The 22,312-nt window shown below is 40.5% G+C and overlaps 1 protein-coding gene and 1 non-coding gene across 2 annotated transcripts; one reads left to right on the top strand and one right to left on the bottom strand.

Annotated features, from left to right (window-relative positions):
• The first annotated feature begins 11,582 nt into the window (after positions 1-11,582).
• Positions 11,583-13,261, top strand: LOC131245707 (UDP-glycosyltransferase 92A1-like). The gene has a single exon (XM_058245332.1). It carries the CDS (start codon positions 11,645-11,647, stop codon positions 13,079-13,081), a length of 1,437 nt encoding a protein of 478 aa, XP_058101315.1. The 5' UTR covers positions 11,583-11,644; the 3' UTR covers positions 13,082-13,261.
• An 8,684-nt stretch (positions 13,262-21,945) lies between these two features.
• Positions 21,946-22,052, bottom strand: LOC131247494 (small nucleolar RNA R71). The gene has a single exon (XR_009171784.1). It is a non-coding gene; the product is annotated as a small nucleolar RNA R71 (small nucleolar RNA).
• Positions 22,053-22,312: the final 260 nt, after the last annotated feature.

The raw sequence follows: 22,312 nt of genomic DNA, 5'->3' as shown, positions 1-22,312 counted from the left end.
ACTACAGGGTTCACTAGACAAAGTGACGAGGTTGCAGTATAAAGTGACGGGGTTCAATAGACAAACTGACGGGGTTGCAGTACAAAGTGACGGAGTACAGTAGACAAAGTGACGAGGTTGCAATACAAAGTGACGAGGTTCAGTAGACAAAGTGACGAGGTTGCAGTACAAAGTGACGGGATTCACTAGACAAAGTAAAGAGATTGCAGCACAAAGTGACGGGGTACAGTAGACAAATTGACGAGGTTGTAGCATAAAGTGACGGGTTACATTAGACAAAGTGACGATGTTGTAGTACAAAGCGACGAAGTTCAGTAGACAAAGTGACGGGGTTACAGTACAAAGTGACGGGGTTCAGTAGACAAAGTGACGGGGTTGCAGTACAAAGTGACGAAGTTCACTAGACAAAGTGACGGGATTACAGTACAAAGTGACGGGGTTCACTAGACAAAGTGATGAGGTTGCAGTATAAAGTGATGGGGTTCAGTAGACAAAGTGATGAGGTTGCAGTACAAAGTGACGGGGTATAGTAGACAAAGTGACGAGGTTGTAGTACAAAGTGACGGGGTTCAGTAGACAAAGTGACGATGTTGCAGTACAAAGTGACGGGGTTCACTAGACAAAGTAACGAGATTACAGCACAAAATGACGGGGTTCAATAGACAAAGTGATGATGTTGCAGTACAAAGTGACGAGGTTCAGTAGATAAAGTGACAGGGTTGCAATACAAAGTGATGAGGTTCACTAGACAAGTGTGACGTGCTTGCAGTACAAAGTGACAGGGTTCAGCAGATAAAGTGACGGGGTTGCAGTAGACAAATTGATGAGGTTGCAGTACAAAGTGACGAGTAGACGAAACAAAGTGACGAGGTTGCAGTACAAATGACGTGGTTGATGAACAAAGTGACGAGGTTGCATACAAAGTGACGGGGTCACTAGACAAAGTAACGAGGTTGTAGTACAAAGTAACGGGGTTCAGTAGACAAAGTGACGAGGTTGTAGCATAAAGTGACGGGGTACAATAGACAAAGTGATGATGTTGTAGTATAAAGTGACGGAGTTCAACAAACAAAGTGACGAGGTTGTAGTACAAAGTGACGGGGTTCACTAGACAAAGTGACGAGGTTGCAGTACAAAGTGACGGGATTTAATAGACAAAGTGACGGGGTTGCGGTTCAAAGTGACGGGGTTCAGTAGACAAAGTGACGAGGTTTGAATTGGATTCAGTTGTAATAAATGGTGGGCATGACTCTCTCCACTGTTTTCTATGGTGGGGTCCACTCGAGTTTTGGATTTGATTCATTATTTGGCTCATGCCCTAAAATGATATCTCCAAATGGATGGACGGTGTGGATATAAAACATACATCATAGTGGGACCCATATAAATGGGTGACATCACTTCCCCACCATGATTTATGTGTTTCATCCATTCCGTTAATCTATTTTTACATATAATTTTAGGAGTTGATCCCAAAAATGAGAGGAATATAAATCTCATATGGACCATACCACAGGAAAACAATGGTGATTGGATATCCATCATTAAAGTCCTTATAAGGCCCACCGTACTATTTATTTGACATCCAATATGTTGGTTTGGTCATAAACACCCAAGTGAAGGGAAAAATCAAAGACCAGCTTGATCCAAAACTTTTATGGTCCTCAAAAAGTTTTTAATGGTTAACGTTCATTCAACACTGTTTCATGTAAGGTGATCCACTTGAAATTGGGTTATATCTCATTTTTGGTCTCAGACCATAAAATGATCTAGAAAAATAAATGGACGACATGGATGAAACACATATATCATGGTGGGCCCACATAGCACCAAGTGGTAGGGGAGTGGCCAATACGTTTCCAATGGAAACCGTGGATGCGGATTCACTGGAGAAAGCGTTTTGCGTGAAGTTCCAGCGCTGGATGTATGGTGGGGTCCACCGTAATGTTTATAAGAATTCCAATCCATTCATCCATTTTTAGAGCTCATTTTAAGACATGTAACAAAAAATTAGGATGATAAAAAACTCAACTGGGCCATACAAGATGAAACAGTGGAGAAAGAAATTCCTACCGTTGAAACCTTCTTGTGCCTCTTGATGTTTATATGCCATCCAAACTGTATATAAGGTCATTTTTACCAGGATGAAGTGAAAACGCTAAAATATTAGACCGAAACTTTTGTGGCCATATAAATATTTCAACGGTGGACACTAAATCACCACTGTTTCCTCTCGTGTGGCTCATTTGAGTTTTGTATATTCATTAGTTTTGGTATGATGTCCTAAAATGATTTCTAAAAATGGATGAACGGGTTGGATTTATCACAAACATCGCAGTGGGCCCAATCGTAATCCTTGCATAGCATCTTATTGCAAAGGGCTTTGACAGGAAATCAGCGTCTAAAATGTGAAATCGGATTGTGTACCGAGTCTTATCGTAATGAGTAAACTCTATTGAGCCCATTGTGAATTCATGTGGTTTATCCATGCAGTCCATTTGTATTTTCAGATCATTTTAGGAGTTGAGCCCAAAACTAAAGTATATCAAAAGCTCAAGTAGACCATACCAAAGGAAACAGTGGAAATATTGATTTTCACCATTGAAGTGTTTCTAAGCCCCCAATAATTTTTATTTTTCATCCAAACTGTACATAAGATCACAAAGACATGGATGAGAAAAAACAAATATCATCTTGATATAAAACTTCCATGGGCCCTAAAAACTTTTCAATGGTAGAATTCAATTCATACTGTTTAAGGTGGTGTGGTCCACTTGATCCTTGGATATGATTAATTTTTGTTGTGAAACACTAAAATTAGATGATAAAAGAAATTGGATGGAGTTGTGCACGAATGAGAATAACGGTGGGCTCCACAGACTTTACTCGTTACGTTTACAGTACTGAGGTACTCAGCGCGCAAACCGCTTCCGTTTAACGTCTCCTTTATAGTTTTTCTATTATATTTAAAATATTGATGAGGTGGCACTTGCAGTGACGCTGACCAATGAAAACGCTGGAGGCAGGGAGTTCCTGCCTCTGGGAGGCAGAGGATCCGCACTCATAAACATTATGGCAGGCCTTAGAAAGTTTTCAACACTAACCTCATTATTTATATTTTTTCTTTGACGTGGTCCACTTGAACTTTGGTCCTACTTAATTTTTTTCTCATATTCTAAATTTATCTTTATAAGTAGATAGACGGGGTAGATATACATCACCGTGGGGCTATAGAACCTTGCCATGTTAACACAGCACCCACCTTGGTGGTGTGTGCTACACCATTCGGTCAATGCTCACTACGCAAACAATGTATACTTAGTACGAACAGGACGAGAAATATTGGAAGCTGGTTGTGCTGGTGTACCACACACCAACTATATAGCTGGTGTATCGAAGTTTGCAAGTTTGGTAGGTTTAATCATAAGGTATGTGTTATATCCAAACCATCCATCCATTTGGCGAGCTCGTGTTAAGTCTTGAGATGAAAAATAAGACATATCTAACTATCAAGTGAAATAAGACATATCTAACTATCAAGTGGACCACACTGCAAAAAGCAATGGGGGATTGAACGTCTACCATTGAAACCATTTTAAGGGTTACAGAAGTTTTGGATCAATATGAGTTTTTTCCCTCTTCATTCATATCTTTGTGACCTTATGAACAAATTTGATGAAAAATAATGTTATGGTGGCCTTATGAATATTTTAACAATGAAAATCATTTTCCCCACTGCTATTTGTGGTGTGGTCCAATTGATCTTTTGATATGGTTAATTTTTTGTATAATGCTCTAAAATGATATCTGAAAATGGATGAACAGTGTGGATATAATAAATACATCGATGTGGGGCCATGTAACTTTAATCTCCTTTGAACTGTTCGATACAACTCGGAGCCCGAGTAGCGTAGGCGGAAGCGGATTGGCTGGTGTGTGGTTGGCTGGTGTACCACACACTAGCACATGTTGTGCGAAGACCATGCTCCTCGAGCTTCGTATTGTACGAACCGCTTAAAGGAGATCAAAGTTACATGGGCTTAGCATTGATATATTTATTATATCTACATTGTTTATCTATTTTTAAAGATCATTTTAGAGTGTTATCCAAAAAATGAATCATATCCGAAGATCATCTAGACCACACCACAAAAAGTAACAGAGATAATGATTTTCACTATTAAACAATTCATAGGGCCTACCATATTGTTTATTTTCCATCCAATTTATTCATAACGTTACAAAGACCTGAATTAAGAGGAAAAACAAATTTCATATTGATCCAAAACATTTATGACCCCAAAAAAGATTTTAATGGTAGACATTCAATCCCCCGCTGCATTTTGTAGTGTGGTTCACTTGATAGGTAGATCTATCTTATTTTTCGTCTGAAGCCTTAAGATGAGCTGGCCAAATAGATGTAGGGTTTGTAAATAACGCATATCCCGTGACCAGATCCACGGAACTTACTGACAACAATACAGCAGCTGGTGAGGTACACTAGCCAGTCCGCTTCCAGCGTCAGCTCTTGTCTTCGCAGGACACGTACCTACACCAGCTATATAGCTGGTGTGTGTGGTACATCAGCCAATCCGCTTCCATGTATATTACGTTTGAGATGAGAGTGGCAGTTGATATATGTGATGAGATTGCACGAATTCCGACGCAGGAGGCCTAACCGGTGGTGTGGACGTGGAGCGAGGGAGTTTCAACCCCCGGTCATCGGTTCGGGCATTCATAGGTGGTGAAATCCCACTACCGTGTGAGTGTACGGGGGTGTGTGAGAGTGTAAGAAAAAAAAAAAAAAAAAAAGAAGGAGGTGAGGCCATTATCATTGGGCCCACCCACCTTGATGTATGTATTTTATATGCACTCCGTTCATATGTTTTCTCAAGTTCCTTTCATAGAATGATCTAAAAAAAATGAAGAAGTTCAAATTATCCGGTAAACCATATCATAGAAACCGGTGGTAATTGACCATTGCTGAGCCACAAAAGTTTCGGACGAAGTTGATATTTATTTATTCACCTTATCTAAGTTTATATGAATAAAAATAAATATTATTAAAACATTACAAAGGGCCGTAGGAAATTTTTAATGGTAATGTATTCAATCACCACTATTAAAACATTACAATGAGCCGTAGAAAATAAACATTACGGTAGGCTTTAGGAAGTTTTTAATGGTGGTCACTCAATCACCATTGTTTCCTATATTGTGGCCCACCTAAGATTTGGATCTGCCTAATTTTTGGAACTACATTCTAAAATGGGCTGGAAAAATGAATGGACAACTTGGATATTCAATAAATCATCAAGGTGGGTCCCATGGTAACGGTAATACCCACAAAGTGTTACCCGGGTAACACCTGATCCACTCCCAAACTAAACCACTAAAAATTTGTAGACCGTCCATTAATTAAAAATTATATTGAAGTAATATTTTAACAGGCTCATTGTTGGCATCTATATGGCCACTAGAATCAAACGTATGAATGGTCCATATTCCTAGAATCAAACGTTTGAATAGTCCAAATTTCTAGAAACCCGAGGTTATTATCTCAGAAGAATAATGGCCCACTTGCTGATAATTGAAAAGAGAAATGATTTGGTGGGCTAAGTATTGTGTGAGTCTTCTATGCGCATTAAGGGCCCGCTTGGCCAGGCGGATTGGAAGGGATTGGATAGTATCGGAAGGGATTGAAAGTTAAATCCTGGGATTGGCCGGGCGTGCCAAACAGACTAGGTGATCTGATCCCAGGATATAGCAATCCCATGGATCTTAAGACAATCCACCAACAACACCATCATTACCTTTAAATCCCATCCAATCTACCCTAATCCGTTCAAATTTACCTGGGATGTGTATGGTTCGGGAGATTGGAAGGGATGGGAAGGTTTAATCCCAGGATTGGCCGGACGTGCCGAACAGACACGATATAGCAATCCCACGGATCTTAAGACAATCCACTGACAACACCATCATTACCTTGAAATCCATGCCATCCACCGTCATATCATTCAATCCCTTCCAATCCACCCGGCCAAACGGGCCCTAATTGTATTTGGACTCTTTGGCATCCTAATCACCTATCTAGACTGTCCATCAGTTGCTGTCCACTCTTCATAGGCTGCTTTAGAAAATGATGACTATAGGATCATCCCAAGAGTGCACTTAGAGTCATAAAAATGGATGGATAAGATTATTTTTGTAGAATCAGGTCAATCTATGGATGTTTAAAGCATCTGATTGATATGAATTTTTGAATGGAAGATAGAGAGTGGACCGCACCTAATGGATGGTCCAGATCCACGATGTAAATTCCTGCGGATCCAAATGCAATTATGAGCATGTGAAGGTTTCCATGCATCATTCACTCATTGAAAACTATAGCACTGATCTAGTGCTCTCAGAGACAGTCTAATCAACCGACCTGAACTGCATGTTAAAAATAATTCCACGACACATCTTATGCTCCAGTCCATCCTTTATTGGTCCTTTTTTTTGTAGCCATCCTTTTTCTAAGCCATAGAAATGATGGTTAGGATTTCCTTACAAAAGTGTCTTTTTAGATGGGTACTTCTTCTTTTTGTTTTTTTTTTTGGTTAGTTTGTTAGTACACACACCCATGTCAGTACACACTCCAAGCCACCCCCACTAGGGACCGATACCAAGACCTCAAGTGTTGAAACGAGGCATCTCCGCTCAGTCTGCTAGTTGAGCTATGGATTGCTCCGGTGGTAGACTCGTTTCGAGCACCCATAGGCGGTGAAATTCTGCTGAGGCGTGAGTGTGTGGGGTCATGTGTGCATGTGTAAAAAAATAAAGTAACTCTTTAGATAATTAGTAAGCAAACTATGATGAGATCTAACAGGTAGAATAATCAAGTTGTTAATTGGAAGTACTTTTATGTAAATAATCTGAACCATCCACATTAAAGCATAAGCGAATAGATGGTTAGGATTGTTATATTAGTATGATATTTGCAAGGTACCCCATAAAATTTATCGTAGACCTAATGTACATAGTAGATCAATTGATTGCATCGTCTAAGGCCTCGTTTGTTAAATCTGAAGTCTAAAGTCTGAATATGAAATCTGAAGCCCGAATCTAAAATTTAAAGCCTGAATCTGAAATATGAAGTAAAAAAACTTGTTTGATAATTATGGCTGAAGTCTAAAAATTAAGTAATGAATCTAAAATAAAGTATTTGTTAACAAACATCTTAAATGTCTGAAATATATTAATTTAACTCAATTGCCCCTATCTCTCATTTGGAAATGTTTTACGTTATAAAGAAATTATTTTTTATTAAACGAAAATAAAATTATTATATTTAATTCAACTAAATAAAAATATTTAATAAAAAACTAAAATATCATCATAAGGCCCTCAATTCCTCTTAGCAGGAAGATTGTCACTATGTGTTGTATAGGATTGAACACCAATAGCAACAAAACTTTCAAATAAGGCCCACCTTATATTTATATGTTATTCAGACCGTTTATAAGGTCATTCCCAATTGAATGAAGTGAAAACATATCTAAAACTTTCGTGGCCTATTTAAGTTTATTTTCCATCCAATATGTTTATAATGTCACAAATACATGTATGTAGAGGAAAAAAAAAAAACATATTGATCCAAAACTTCTGTGACCCCAAAAAGGGTTTCAACGATAGACATTCAATCCCCCGCTGCTTTTTATAGCATTTTTTTTTCCGTCTCAAGTTTTAATACGAGCTCGTCAAATAGATGAATGGTTTGGATATAACACATACCTCATGATGGGACCCATAGAACTTGTTGATGTTAATACAGCAACTATATGGCTTGTGTGAGGTACACCAATCAATCTGCATCCTACTTGACGCGGATCAGCTACTAACAGGTTGAATAGCGAGATTTGCTACCAAATTGTCATCATCAAGTTCCATGAGCCCACTATGATGTTTGTGGGCCCACTATGATGTATATGCTTTATCTACACCATCCATCTATTTGGAGATTTAATTTTAGAGGATGAGTTAAAGAATGAGGCAGATCCAAATATATAGTTGACCCCACCACAAAAAACAGTGGCGAGATTGATGCCTATTGTTGAAACCTCCCTAAGGCTCACTTTGATTTTTATTTGAAATCCAACTTGTTCACAAGTTAACACAGACATGAAAGAAGGGAAAAAACAAATATCAGCTTGATCAAAAACTTTTGTACCATATTTAAGTTTTTACTAGTGAGCGTCACTCTCCCCACTATTTTTGTGGTGAGGTCCATTGGAGCTTTGGATTTGACTCATTCTTTGAATCTTTACTTAAAATTATATTTCCAAATGGATGGACGGCGTGGATAGAAAACATACTTCATGATGGGCCCACATAACTTGGTGACGTAACGTTAGTGGCGAGTCTCGCTACTCAACCCGTTAGTATCCAATCCGCGTCCACGGAAACAGATTGGCTATTCCCCTGCCACCGGCCAATGGCTGATGGTCGATGCTATGTGGGCCCCACCATGATGTATGTGTTTCATCCATGTCGTCCATCTATGTTTCTAGATCATTTTATGGTATGAGACCAAAAATGAGGTATATCCCAATCTCAAGTGGACCACATTACACGAAAACAGTGTTGAATGAACGTTGACCATTAAAAACTTTTTGGGGGCCATAGAAGTTTTGGATCAAGCTAATCTTTGTTTTTTCCATTCATCTAAGTCTATATGACCTAATCAACAGATTGGATGTCAAATAAACAATACATTGGCCTTAGGAGAATTTTAATGGTGGATATCCAATCACTATTGTTTTCTTGTGGTATGGTCCACCTGAGATTTATATCCCTCTCATTTTTGGTATCTAAGCCCTAAAATGATCTTTAGAAATGAATGAATGGAATGGATGAAATACATACATCATGGTGGGGCATAAAGAAGTTTTATGGGTTAAAAGTTGATTTTGTATTGCGCAAACAATTTAAAGAGAAATAATTGCCGTAGTAATTTGAAAAGGGGTAATTTTGGAATCAAAAATTTTTGTTTAACGAAAAATTTAATTTACTGAGCACATTCCGCATTCACCATTAAGCCAGACTCCTGTTACAAGAAGAATTTAGTGAAAAACCACTTAGCGCTTTCCTTCTTCCACGTTAAGCATTAACAAACACCATTAAACACGGAATGTTTTATCAATTCCGCGTTAAGTACAAAAATTCAGCGTTAACAAACAGGCCCTAAGTATACCAATGCAACTAGGAGTGTTATAACTTATGCTCACCATGACAAACATGTTTACTAATTCAGTCTGAGAAAGGAAATTAAAAGAAAATACATAATCATTAGTTACTTTTTTAAAGAGACTTTCAAAAAGCTAGCTCATTAAGCCATATAATTATCATTTCACTGCTTTTTCCTTGAATTTCTTTGACGACCATTGAGGGGACATGCGTGCAAATGAGCGGCTAGTTGGAAGAGTTCCATGGTCATGTTTTGTAAAATTCACCCCCACCGGTTGGGTTACCTCAAGTTAGGCCAAGAGATCAAAAATCAGCGTCCTTACTCTTGCCCAGGTGGTAGACTCTCAGGAGTTTCAACTCCCGGTCAAGGGTTCGAGTACCCATAGACCAGTGTGAATGTGTGGGGGTGTGTGTGCGTGTGTTAAAAAAAAAAAAAAAAAAGGTCAAAAATCACGTGTATCTGTTATTCAAGTGGACACATGATTGGAACTGTGTACAGGGCAATGATCTACCTCGAAACTTTTTCCTTGGTATGGCCCACATAAATTACTGATGGGAGTGGTGTTTAGTGTCAGGTCTAAATTCTGGCATGACATCTAATAGTGAGCGAAATCCATCCATGCTACAGGTACCTCCCAACTATTTTCTTTGGTGTAGTCTACCTGAATGAAGTTAACGACTGCTTTTTAGCTTTGGAAGTAGAGTGAGACTACGCATTTAATAGCACGAGTGGATTTTGCAGACACATCAAGTAAGCCCCCTTAAAATCAAGTTCGGCCAGATGTTATTTAAAAAAAAATAAAGCATATAGGCCAATTTTTATTATCATATGGCGCACCGTGAGGTGTGTAAGATTAGTTGTGACCATTAGATGTTTAGGCCCACCTTAAGCTCACAAACAAAAAATTAGGCTAACACGTAATTCTAATGAGCCAACAATTATTAAAAAAAAAAAAAAACCCAATTGGGAGAAAAGACATTCACCCTTGATTTCTGCCGTGCTCATTGTGATAATTATATGAAATCATCCAAAAATGTAGGCTTGTAGCCCAAATAACATACTCGTTCATGATTCACATGGGTCACTAATGGAAATAATTTTGAGGGCGAGCATTGCCCTATACACTGTTTCCACTCAAGTGGTCCATCTAAGTCACAAATGGATCTAACTTTTGAGGCTTTGGTGTAACATGGGGTGACACACCTATTGGTCATGGTGGATTCCACATAAACATCATGATGGTGGCCCCCCAGCAATAGACCCATTTGCTCGTATACACAGTGCAATGACAACTATGTTGATTAATGAGTAGCTTTTTGAAAACTTTTTTGAAAATGGTTATTGAAATGTAAATTTTTATCAATTAGGCAGTTTTTTTCTCTTTCTAAAAGCTACCATGGCCTCATACCTTGATATTGTCGAAATGAGGCGTTTTAATCTTTTACTATAAAAATTACACGCCTTTAGTGAGAAAACTATTTAAAACTAAAATGATTCAATTAAATTATTTAGAAGTAATTCAATTCATCCATTTTACATTCAAGAGAATTCAAAAGAAAAAGTCTATTTAATATGAAATTCTTGTTCCGCTAACTCTTTAAAAAATATTGAATCATTAATCAATATAATTATCATTCCACGACTTTCTATCCAGTTTCTTTAACAACCAAGTGAGTGGGTGTGCGAGCAAATGTGTCAGCTGCGCTTAGGTGGGCCCCACTATAAACATCACGTAAAATCCAGGGTTTTTCTCCTACCCACTTTAATTAGAAATTGCCTTGTAAAAATCAACAGTGGATGTCGTTAGCTTAATTTCTTTGACTAAATTGGAATTACATGATTTAGCATATACAGGGAACTGCCAAAAATAAAGTCCCAACGTCCCTGACATTTGCAAGGGCCCACATGTTTACTAAGATCCATTAGCATCATTATATGTTTATTAACATATTGGACTTAGATACATAATATAGGCTAACTTGAGATTTTGTAGAAGGCATCAAATCAATGGAACAGTTGTGAGATTTATCCAACCTTGAATTTTTAGGACCTACCGTGATAATTATATAAAATACACTCTAACAATTATATTTTAAAGAAAAATTAATCATATGGATAAAGTACGATACTCGTATTTGATTGAGTGGGCGACATTAATGAAAATAGATTGGAGGGTAAGCATTTGCCTGTACACTTGTTTCCAATCTGGTAGTAAATTTCGCGAATAAAGAGTAATTTGGAACGAGAATTTTAACGATAAAAGCGTAGAATCTAAAAATCTCATTAAAAATTCTCGGGCCGAGAAATTTACGAGAAATAGATTGGGGTAGAGCCGTAGAGCATAAATCATGAAGTTTCAAGATCATATCCTCCCAAACATCAAGCAGAAACCTCCACTTCTTCCCTCCTTCAATGGCCCAAAAACAACACATAATCCTCTTCCCTTCCATGGGCCAAGGCCATTTCATTCCATTCGTTGCACTCGCTGCACATCTAGATCACCTAGATCGATACACCGTCACCCTCGTAAGCACCCCAATCAACGTCAAAAACCTTCAGTCTACCCTCCCCCCAACCAGCTCCATCCGATTCGCCTCCCTCCCTTTCAACGGCCCAGATCACGGCCTCCCCCCCAACTCAGAAAGCACCGATACCTTACCGTACCATCTCTCCCTCCGTTTACTACAAGTTTTCGAAACGCTCAAACCTTCCTTCGATAAACTCATCTCAGAAATCACTAGAGAAGACGGCCGCCCACCTCTCTGCATCATCGCAGACATGCTCCTTGGATGGACGGTCGATATTGCAAACCAGTTCGGTATATTCCACACCGTTTTCATAGTAAGTGGAGCCTACGGAACTGCCGTCTACTTCTCGCTCTGGCTCAACCTCCCTCATTCCAAAACCGATTCGGACGAGTTCCCGCTACCCGATTTCCCCGAACCGATCTCTATCCACAGATCCCAGCTCACCAACCATCTCAAACTCGCCAACGGCTCTGATGCGTTGTCCCAATTACACCACCGCTTGCTTCCTCTATGCTTCCGATCCGATGGGCTCTTGTTCAATACAGTGGAAGAGCTGGAAAAGACTGGCTTGGAATATTTCAGAAAGAAGATGAACCGGCCGGTTTGGGCGATTGGACCGGTGAAGAACGTAGAGTATGCAAGAAAGGAGCCTGGAATTTCCGTGGATAGATGTCTTTCATGGTTGAATCTCCACGGTCCGAATTCTGTACTGTTCGTATCGTTCGGCTCTCAGAACACCATCTCTGTTTCCCAGATGATGGAGCTGGCGATGGGTTTGGAAGCGAGCGGAAGGCCGTTCATTTGGGTCGTTCGGCCTCCGGTCGGGTTCGACATAAACGGAGAATTCAGGGCAGAGTGGCTGCCGGAGGGATTTGAAGAGAGGATGACAGAAGGGAAGCAGGGAATGTTGGTGAGGAAATGGGGACCCCAGCCGGAGATACTGTCTCATGGATCGACGGGCGGGTTTCTCAGCCACTGCGGTTGGAATTCGACGGTGGAGAGCTTGAGCAGAGGAGTGCCGTTGATCGGATGGCCGTTGTCGGCAGAGCAGTTTTACAACGTGAAAATGATGGAGGAGAAGTTGGGGGTGTGCGTGGAGATTGCGAGGGGCAGTAGTGCGGAGATTGAGAAGAGTGAGGTGGTGAGGGTAATAGAGGAGGTGATGGGATGTAATGAGAAAGGAGAGGAGATGAGAAGGAAGGCGTTGGAACTGAAGGAGATGATGAAGGACGCTTTTAGAGAAGATGAAAGATTCGTGGGCTCTTCTTTAAAAGCTTTGGATGAATTTCTAGCAACTGCACTCCGCAAAGACGATAATTGAAGGGAAATTAGCGCGTGTAGAATCGATGAATGCCATGTTTGGGATCGGCCGGGCCAACATGTCCAGATTGTCCGACCATTTGCACCGTCGATCTTCTTGGCACTGTCACAGATAAGTTACGATCATGTAATCAATGTCCGATCTTTGATTTTGAATTTTCCGTACAGAGCTTTGCTTGAATATCACCTTATTTTTATTTTTTTCGACGTGCGGATAACGCAGATTTCCTAGTGCCCGGCCACCGGCTGTTCTGGAGATTCCTCTGAGAAATCCACTTCGTTCATTAGTTTCTAAACCTTACAGTATGACAGTAATCTAAAAATAAGGCAGATCAAAAACTCATATGTGCTACACGACAACGACAGGAGGCAGCGTGGATTGAACGCCTACCATTGAAAACTTTGTGGGGACACACAGGTATTGAATCAGGTGGCCCTACACATAAATTTACTGTTTGCGTCCTATCCTTAATTTCCGTGTGGTGTGGACCACCTGAGTTGTAGATCTGGGTGATTCTTTTTCTCACTGTACCGAGTTCACCTCATGGACGGAGTGAATTTCACGTATACAACAAGATGAGCTAAAGGACAGACTGTTTTAAGTCCAGCCTGATAAGTGTTCTAGAGGAGTTATTCTCGATAGATAATGCCAAGTGGCGTATTCTTGAATCAATATAAACCGTTGAAAATTGTAGACCCTAAATTTGGTGGCTCATTAAATAAAATTGTCGGAGAAAAATATGACAAGTCCGGAGATCTGGTTATGGAATGGGCCAAATCTAGTACTACCCAGGGATCCGGGGCGACAGATCGGACCGAGACAAGACAAAGTATAAAGGAGAGACTTATCTCGGATTGCAGGAAATGAATCCTGACCGAGATTTAAAAAGTCAAGAGCCATAGGCAAAATATATAAGACGTATAAAGTTTATTCGAATTACGAGTCAGCCACATCTAAAGGGGACCAATTAAAGTCTAAAGGCTAGAAGTCACCTGACCAGAAAACCGACTCGTATTAGGTCGATTATAATATCGGTTATTGGAGTAAGAAGGGGAATTAGTTACAGACAGACTTTGTTTCGTCCAACAAAAGGCAAAAAGCCCTATTTTTGCAGCCAGTCGAGAATCATCTTTTACTAGAGTCAGTTAAGGCCGAGCTAAGCTATAGAAAGACGGTGTAAACATAAATACCATCCTGAAAATCTTGTAAAAGTCATTTTCTATACTTTATCCAGAAGCTGTAAACGCGTTCTAATGGCGAGAAATAGAAGAACGGTCCAAGAAGAGCCAAATGAGGCCGTTGTCACTGGACCACTGGGTGCGAGGAAAGCCCAAGGAGCCCAGAATCAACCTGACAACCCCCAGGATTCCGCTGCTCGTCCAGCAGCCTCTACTGTGAAAAGAAATACCCAGCGGAACCGAAGCAATGGGCGATTGGATAAAGAGGTTCAGGAACTCCAATCCGACATAAATGTCATGAAACAAATGTTAGAGCAGATACATCGGCAGCAAATTCAGCCCTATTGTCAAGCGACGAACGTCCTGCAACAAGTCGCCGACCCTGAACCTATCACTCCACGATCGATCCATCAGCGAAGTCAGCCCTAAGGTCCATCCGAGTTAGCACCTGCTCATTCCGCAACTGCCGTACTACCCCCCACTGATCTCCGACACGAGATAGATCGCGCTTCCGGTTGAAGGAATGGCAGAAAGCGACGAGCCCTGGAAAGCCGACCTCCAGGCTTCAGGAAAGAAGTACGAGAAGAAGTTGCGGACATGAAGAAGAGTCAGGATGCACATCAAAACAGGCCCGAAACAAAGGCATCCCCATTTGTGGAGGAAGTAATGCAGGCTCGGCTATTGGAACGGTTTCGCCTTCCACATATTACACCTTTCAACATACATCGAATGCTTTCGAACATACATGAAATTACACGACGCCTTGGATGCCGTGATGTACCGAGCTTTCTCCCTTACCTTAGCCGACGTAGCTCGACTTTGGTTCAAACAGCTAAAATCAAAGTCCATTAGTTCGTTTACGAAGCTCAGTAATGTGTTCCTTACCAACTTCATTGGTGGGAAGAAGAAGTTGAAGCCTCCTGCTCATCTGAACAACATAGTTCAGAAGGAGGGAGAGCTATTGAAAGACTACATTAAGCGTTTCAATTTTGAGTCGCTCTAAGTTCGAAAACATTCAGAGGAGACAGCACTCAATTTAATCATGCAAGGCGTCAAGGATAAGCCATTTCTGGCATCCCTGGACATGAATTCGCTTATGACTTTGGCCGAGTTTATGACTCGATCAGACAAGTACGCGGATGCCGAGGAAACGCGAATTATGCGTGAGGCCACCGAGAACGCAAAAGTCCGAGCTAAATAGTCAGCCAAAAAGGAAGTTGACTCGGCTGGAGGGAAGAAGCGCAAGGACGACCGAACACGTGATAAGCGCAAGTCGGGTAAGCGACCCGACCGAAAGTTTTCTATATATACACCGCTTAATAAACTCCAAGAGTAGGTGCTGATGGAGATTAAGGGTGAAGGATTCGTTAATTGGTCAGATAAACCCCGAGGCAATCCCAACCAACGAAGTAAGAACAAGTATTGCCATTACCATCGCGATCATAAACACAATACGACTGATTGCTATCACCTGAAGGAAGAGATCGAAAGGCTCATCCGAGAAGGCCGACTCAGAGAACACGTCAAAAGAACCAGGATAGCGGAAGAACGCGCAGGTGATAATCGACCCACGGAAGAGATCCGAACAATTGTCGGTGGTCCTCGAGGCGGAGGCGACTCAAACAATGCTCGAAAAAATCACGTCAGGAGCATCCATCGACCCGAATCTGAGATCCTGATCATAGCTCGGCCCTCAAAAGAAAAGAAGAGAGAAAGATACTATATCTCGTTCACCAATGAAGACGCTCGAGGCATTTTCCACCCCCATGACGATGCATTGGTCATCACTCTCACCATCGCAAACCGTAGGGTATTTTGCATACTCGTCGACACAGGATCATCTGCAGACGTACTGTTTATTTAAGCATTCGACAAAATGTGAGTTGAACGATCGGCATTACGTATGGTTCGTACCCCATTGATCGGATTCTCGAGTGGACAGACGCTCCCTGAAGGAATCATCTTATTGCCTCTTACTACCAGCAATCCTCCGCATCAGATGACAGTAATGGTCGACTTTCTGATAGTCGATCAGTCATCAGTTTACAATGCTATACTCGGCCGACCCTCTCTGAATCTCCTCCAAGACGTTGTATCTACTTACCACCTCTCCATGAAATTCTCGACTGAGTCGGGAGTAGGAGTCATCAAAGGAGATCAGCAAAACGCAAGACGACAGCCGTAAAAGCTCCAGCCGAGGTATACATGATCGAGTCACTAGATCCTCGGGTCGAAACTCATTAACGAGGACAACCGGTGGAAAACCTCATCTTGGTACCTTTGGTCGAGACAAATGAATCCAAAACGGTGCAAATTGGCTCATCTCTGCAATCATCCTTGAAAGACAATCTGATAGCCCTGCTCCGATGATACGCCGATATATTTACATGGAGTCATGAGGATATGCCAGGGATCAATCCTTCGGTGATAACTCACCGACTTAACATCAATCCAACCTACCAGCCGATCAGACAGAAGCAATGCTCGCTCGGCCTTGAAAGGTACGCTATCATTGAAGAAGAGGTCAGCAAGCTCATCAAGGCCAAATTCATAAAAGAGATATACTACCCAGAATGGGTAGCTAATGTCGTACTTGTGAAGAAAGTCAATGGGAAGTAGCGAGTCTGTATTGATTATACCGACTTAAACAAAACCTGCCCGAAGGATAGTTTCCCTCTTCCGAAGATTGATCAGTTGGTGGATAGCACGGCAGGGCATGAACTACTTAGCTTCATGGACGCTTATTCAGGATACAATCAAATTGTAATGCATCAATCTGATAAATCTAAGACCACCTTTGTCATTGACAAAGGTCTTTATTGTTACCGTGTAATGTCATTTGGTTTGAAAAACGCTGGGGCAACTTATTAATGATTAGTGAACAAAATATTTGTTTGGCAAATCGGCCGAACCATGAAAGTATACATTGACGACATGCTCATCAAAAGCATACATGCGCCCGACCATATAGCCGACCTAGAAGAAATGTTTTTAATCTTACGCAAGTTCCAAATGAAGTTGAATCCGAGTAAGTGTGCCTTTGGCGTGAGCTCGAAAAAGTTCCTCAGATTCCTGGTTAGCCAACGAGGGATCGAGACAAATCCTGAGAAGATCAAGGCATTGCTCAACATGGAGTTTCCGAAAACAATCAAAGACATACAAAGGCTAATCGGACGAGTAGCCACACTCAACCGTTCTCTCTCGAACTACCGACAAATGTCTCCCATTCTTTAAACAACTGAAGGGACGACAAACGGTGGATTGGACGGAAGAGTGCGAAACAGCGTTCCAACAATTGAAGTCTTATCTCGGATCTCCACCTCTCTTATCAAAACCCGAGTCAGGAGAAGCTCTGCTGTTATATCTCAGTGTGTCCGATGCAGCGGTTAGCTCGGCTCTGATATGAGAGCACGAAGGAAAGCAACTGCCAGTCTATTACGTCAGCAAAGCACTATTACCGGCAGAGACAAGATACCCACTCCTAAAAAAAGTGGCCTTAGTCCTGGTAATCTCCTCGCGATGACTTTGGCCATACTTTCAAGCTCATACCATTGTCGTGATGACCGATCACCCACTATACCAGATCATTCAAAAACCAGAGACATCCGGTAGGCTTACAAAATGGGCAATCGAACTCAGCGAATTCGACATTCAATGCAAGCCGAAAGTAGCAATCAAAGGGCAAGCCATGGCCGACTTCATTGCTGAAGTGACACCACAAGCCGATCCAATTACTGAGCATGCTACCTAACTTATTGAGGAATCGATGACCGCTTCTCCCAAGTCAACACTCGACCCAATCCCTTAGAAGCTATATGTCGACAGCTCCTCCAACTTTAAGGCAAGCGGGGCGGGAGTCATCTTGGAAACTTTCGATCAAACCTACATGCAGTATGCCTTAAGACTTGAATTTCAAGCCTCGAACAAAATAACGAAATATGAAGCTTTATTGCTCGGCCTTCGACTCGCAGGTAGTTTAGGTGTTACTATTGAGGGTCAAATATTACATATCAGACTCCAGTTATTGCCTGATTTTACGTACATGATAATGCTTAACGTCATATTTTAATTGTGTTTTTATTGCAGGATGTAATCAGGAGCGTGGACTGAAAAATAGCACTAAAAGTATGGATTTGACACTCCGAAGTCACCAGAGCAAGGGACGCACTCCAGAGAACCAAGACTGAAGAATTTACATGCTAGGGATTCGAGGAAATCAAGCCATTCACGTTAAAGAGGCCCGAAATTGGTGAAGAATGCAAGATCACATAGTTCCCGCCATCTGATTGGCTCAAAACTTTATACATGGCCTGAGGGCCATAAATTAACCTTACATATTAAATTTAAGCCCTCGGATCACTATAGAAGTGCCCCAACTGACAGATCAGCCCATAAACCGTTGATTCTGGGCCCACCTGATATCTGAAGCTGCCTCAAATCTGGTCTCAATGCCTTAAATAGGGAGGTTAATCGAATGAATGGATTGGATTTTGCAAGATCATCACAATGGGCCCCGTATGTACAGCGTGTGTACATAATGTACACACGTGCCGCCGCGCACCGAACCAAGTAAGGCGGGTCAGCAGCGCTGACCCGCGTCTTCTTCTCAAAACGGCATTGTTGTTTTGGCGTTGCGTGATGGACGGACGGCGTCCATTTTGCGGACGCTAATGGGCCCCACAGAGTGACCGTACGGATGATCCAAGCCGTCCATCGTGTAGAGGGCCACGAATACATCGAACCTATGCTGACTGTTTATACCCATGCAAGCACACGTGCACGATACAGAGGCCATAAGTGGACTGCCCTGCAACGTTCAAATTGATTTTTTGCATGATTTCTTCTCTGGTCCGAGTCAATGGGCATTCAAAACCATCCGTTTCTGACCGAAATTTTGAGGGCAATCTAATGGACGGGGTGGATTTCCATGAAAGCACCTCTGTGGGGCCCACCGATCGCGACAGCGCTGGACGTGCGAAAGGCTACGCAAGTTCGCGAAATCCGATTTTCCAATCGGTTGTGGCCCACCATCTTTGATCATATGGCAGATCTGAACCGTCCATCGTGTAGGCCAGCCAAAATACTTTCAAGAGACGTTAATTTTACAGAAATAATGTAAGGAATGCGAGAGTTATGAAGCCCCGAACTTGGCTGCGAAAAGGCTTTCGCTGCGCGTGCGATAGCTTTCCAAATCCGATTTCCACCACTCCAGCAGCTATAAAAAGAGTTCCAAAACGTGGAGAAGGGGGTGTGCTTGAACAGGGGACGTCAGATAGAGAAAGAGAGGCGGAGAGAGAAGTGTTGGAAATTTTTATATATTTTTTCTTTATTTTTCTTCTTTTTCCTATGAATTATGTTGAGATTTAGTCTGATTATGTTAGGCTAAACCTCTTAGCTAGGGCTAAGAGGTGAAGCTTGTGGCGTGATGGGACTGACTCTATGCCTTTGATTTATGCTAGACTGACTGATGTTGATTTTAGTTCAATTAAAAGGAATACTTTCAGTTTTTTTTAATGGTTTGTTATGACTGAAATTACAATAGATCTGCGATGGCTTTGAGTATTTCTTCCTCCTTTTGATGTTTATGACGTCAGGAAGTCCTGTTGTTCACCATCGTCTCATGGGCATGGTTGGATGACGGTATCCTTCCTAAATTGCATGCATTGTTGATTGGTTGGTAATTAGTCTAATTCTGTTGTTTGCTTTGTCTCCTGGGCATGGTTTGATGATGGAATCCATTCTAATTCATATACCTTTCATCTCGTGAAGACTAGATCAAGTAAGTTCAGTTTAATTTCCATGATTCTTGATGCAAGCATAAGATCTCCCTGATCTCTACAAGTGGATCCTCTAAATCCCTAGTTTCCTTCGTCTAAATTCCTTAAGTTTTAGATTAGTATTTCATTCATCAATTTATATTTGATTTAGATTTCATCTTAGGCTAGTTCTATTTCTACCTAGTTTCAGATAACGTACAGGTTTCAATCCCTTGGGATTCGACCTCGGTCTCTCCGAGTTTATTACTACGTCACAACCCTATACTTGGGGAGTGAACAAGTTTTTGGCGCCGTTGCCGGGGATTGACGATTACGTTTTTCTGAAATTAACTAGTTTTAGGATTAGTTTAAGATTATGATTTTTTCTAACTTTAGGTTTAGATTTTCTATTTTAGAAACTAACCTGTTTTACTATTTTGTAGGATCCTGACACAAACTTCTAAATTGGTAATCCCTTTCTAATTCCTCTACTTTTTCTATTTTTAGAACTAGGGTTTGAATTTTAGAAATTTCTAATTCTAGTATTTTTCTATTTTTAGGAAATAGTTTATGTTTAAAAACTTTTCTCTTTTGTTTTTAGAAACTAGGTTAGTTATTTCCCTTTTAAGAAATTCTTTCTAATTTTATAAACTAACTCATCTTTCCTTTATTTTATTTTTAGAAACTTTCTAACTCTGGAACTTTCCTTTTTAGAAACTAATCTCTTTTGTTTTCTTTTACAGGATTTTAAAATAGGAACTTCTCATTTGGTACCATCTTTCTAACTTCTCCTCTTACTTTCTGTACTTTTCTAATTTTATATTTAGATTCTTCTTTTAAGTAACTTTCTATTTTCTAGTTTTAGAAATTTTTCTTTTTAGAAATTAACTTTCTATTTTTATTTTTAGTAACTTTCTAATTCTACCTCTTTTAGAATCTAACTTTGTTTCCTAATTTATTTTTAGAAATTTTCTACTTGTAGACTTTTTATTTAGAAACTAACTTTCCTATTTTGTAGGCTTTTAAGATAAAAATTTCTAATTCGGTAAACTCTTTCTCTCCTTTCTATTTTTCAGATCTCTTTTAGTAACTTACTTTCTAAGTTTAGGACTTTCCTAATTTATTATAGAAATTTCCACTTTCCTTTAGGAATTTCTTCTTTTAGAAACTAGTTTACTTCTATCTTTCTTTTTAAGGATTTTCTAATTTTAGACTTTCTTTTTAGAATCTGACTTGTTTTGTTTTCTTTTACAGGTTTTTAACTTAGGGACTCTAATTTGGTAACTTCTTTCCAACCCTCTCTTTCTTTCTAGATTTTCTTTTCCTTTCTTAGGATTAGGTTTCGAATTTGATTGAGGGTTGTAAGTGTTTCATGCCCAAGTGGGCCCGTGACAACACTCGACGTCTCTTGACAGAAGGAGGATTGGTTGAGGGGTTAACTATCCATCGCAGGACTAAATACCACTCGAAATTCTCTGAGTTAATTGAAGTGATGGCTGAAAACCAACCTCTTCTACCCCAACCTAGGGTGGAGGACATTCAGGATGAGAATGAGGTGTATCAAGCACCCCCGCCTCGTACTTTACGAGATTATTTACAACCAGCGGGGGTGAGTACGCCCTCATGCATGATTTTTTAAAAAAATACAGGACATATGGACATCAAGCCAGGGGTTATCCAACTCCTTCCTAAGTTCCATGGGCTTGAATCTGAAGAACCATATCTACATTTGAAAGAGTTTAATGAGATCATAGCCACTTTATATTTTCAAAATGTGTCTGAGGACACAGTCAGGCTGAAACTCTTTCCTTTTTCTTTGAAGGAGAAGGCTAAAACGTGGTTACATTCATTGCGTCCTAGATCCATTGGCACATGGAATGATGTGCAGAGGGAATTTATAAAGAAATTTTTTCCACATCATAAAACGATTACCCTTAGAAAAGCAATCATGAACTTAACCCAAAAGGAGGATGAAACATTTTACCAATGTTGGGAAAGGTTCAAGGATTTGGTCATTTCATGCCCACAACATGGCTTTGAAATGTAACGCATTACAAATTTTTTCTATGATGGACTGACATCTTCCATGCGCCAAATGGTTGAGACAATGTGTAATGGAGAATTCATTAATAAAAATATTGACGAGGTATGGGATTACCTCGATAGTCTTGTTGAAAAAACACAATCATGGGACTATTACCCAAAATCGAACACCACGTCTAGGCCGACTCAATCCAAGGAGAAAGGTGGATTGTATCTCTTGAAAGAAGAGGATGATCTCAAGTATAAAGTGACTA

The sequence above is a fragment of the Magnolia sinica genome, chromosome 5 (genome assembly GCF_029962835.1).
Source record: "Magnolia sinica isolate HGM2019 chromosome 5, MsV1, whole genome shotgun sequence".
NCBI lineage: Eukaryota > Viridiplantae > Streptophyta > Magnoliopsida > Magnoliales > Magnoliaceae > Magnolia > Magnolia sinica.
Note: the sequence above shows the minus strand (reverse complement) of the source record. Positions and strands in the feature narration are given on the sequence as shown.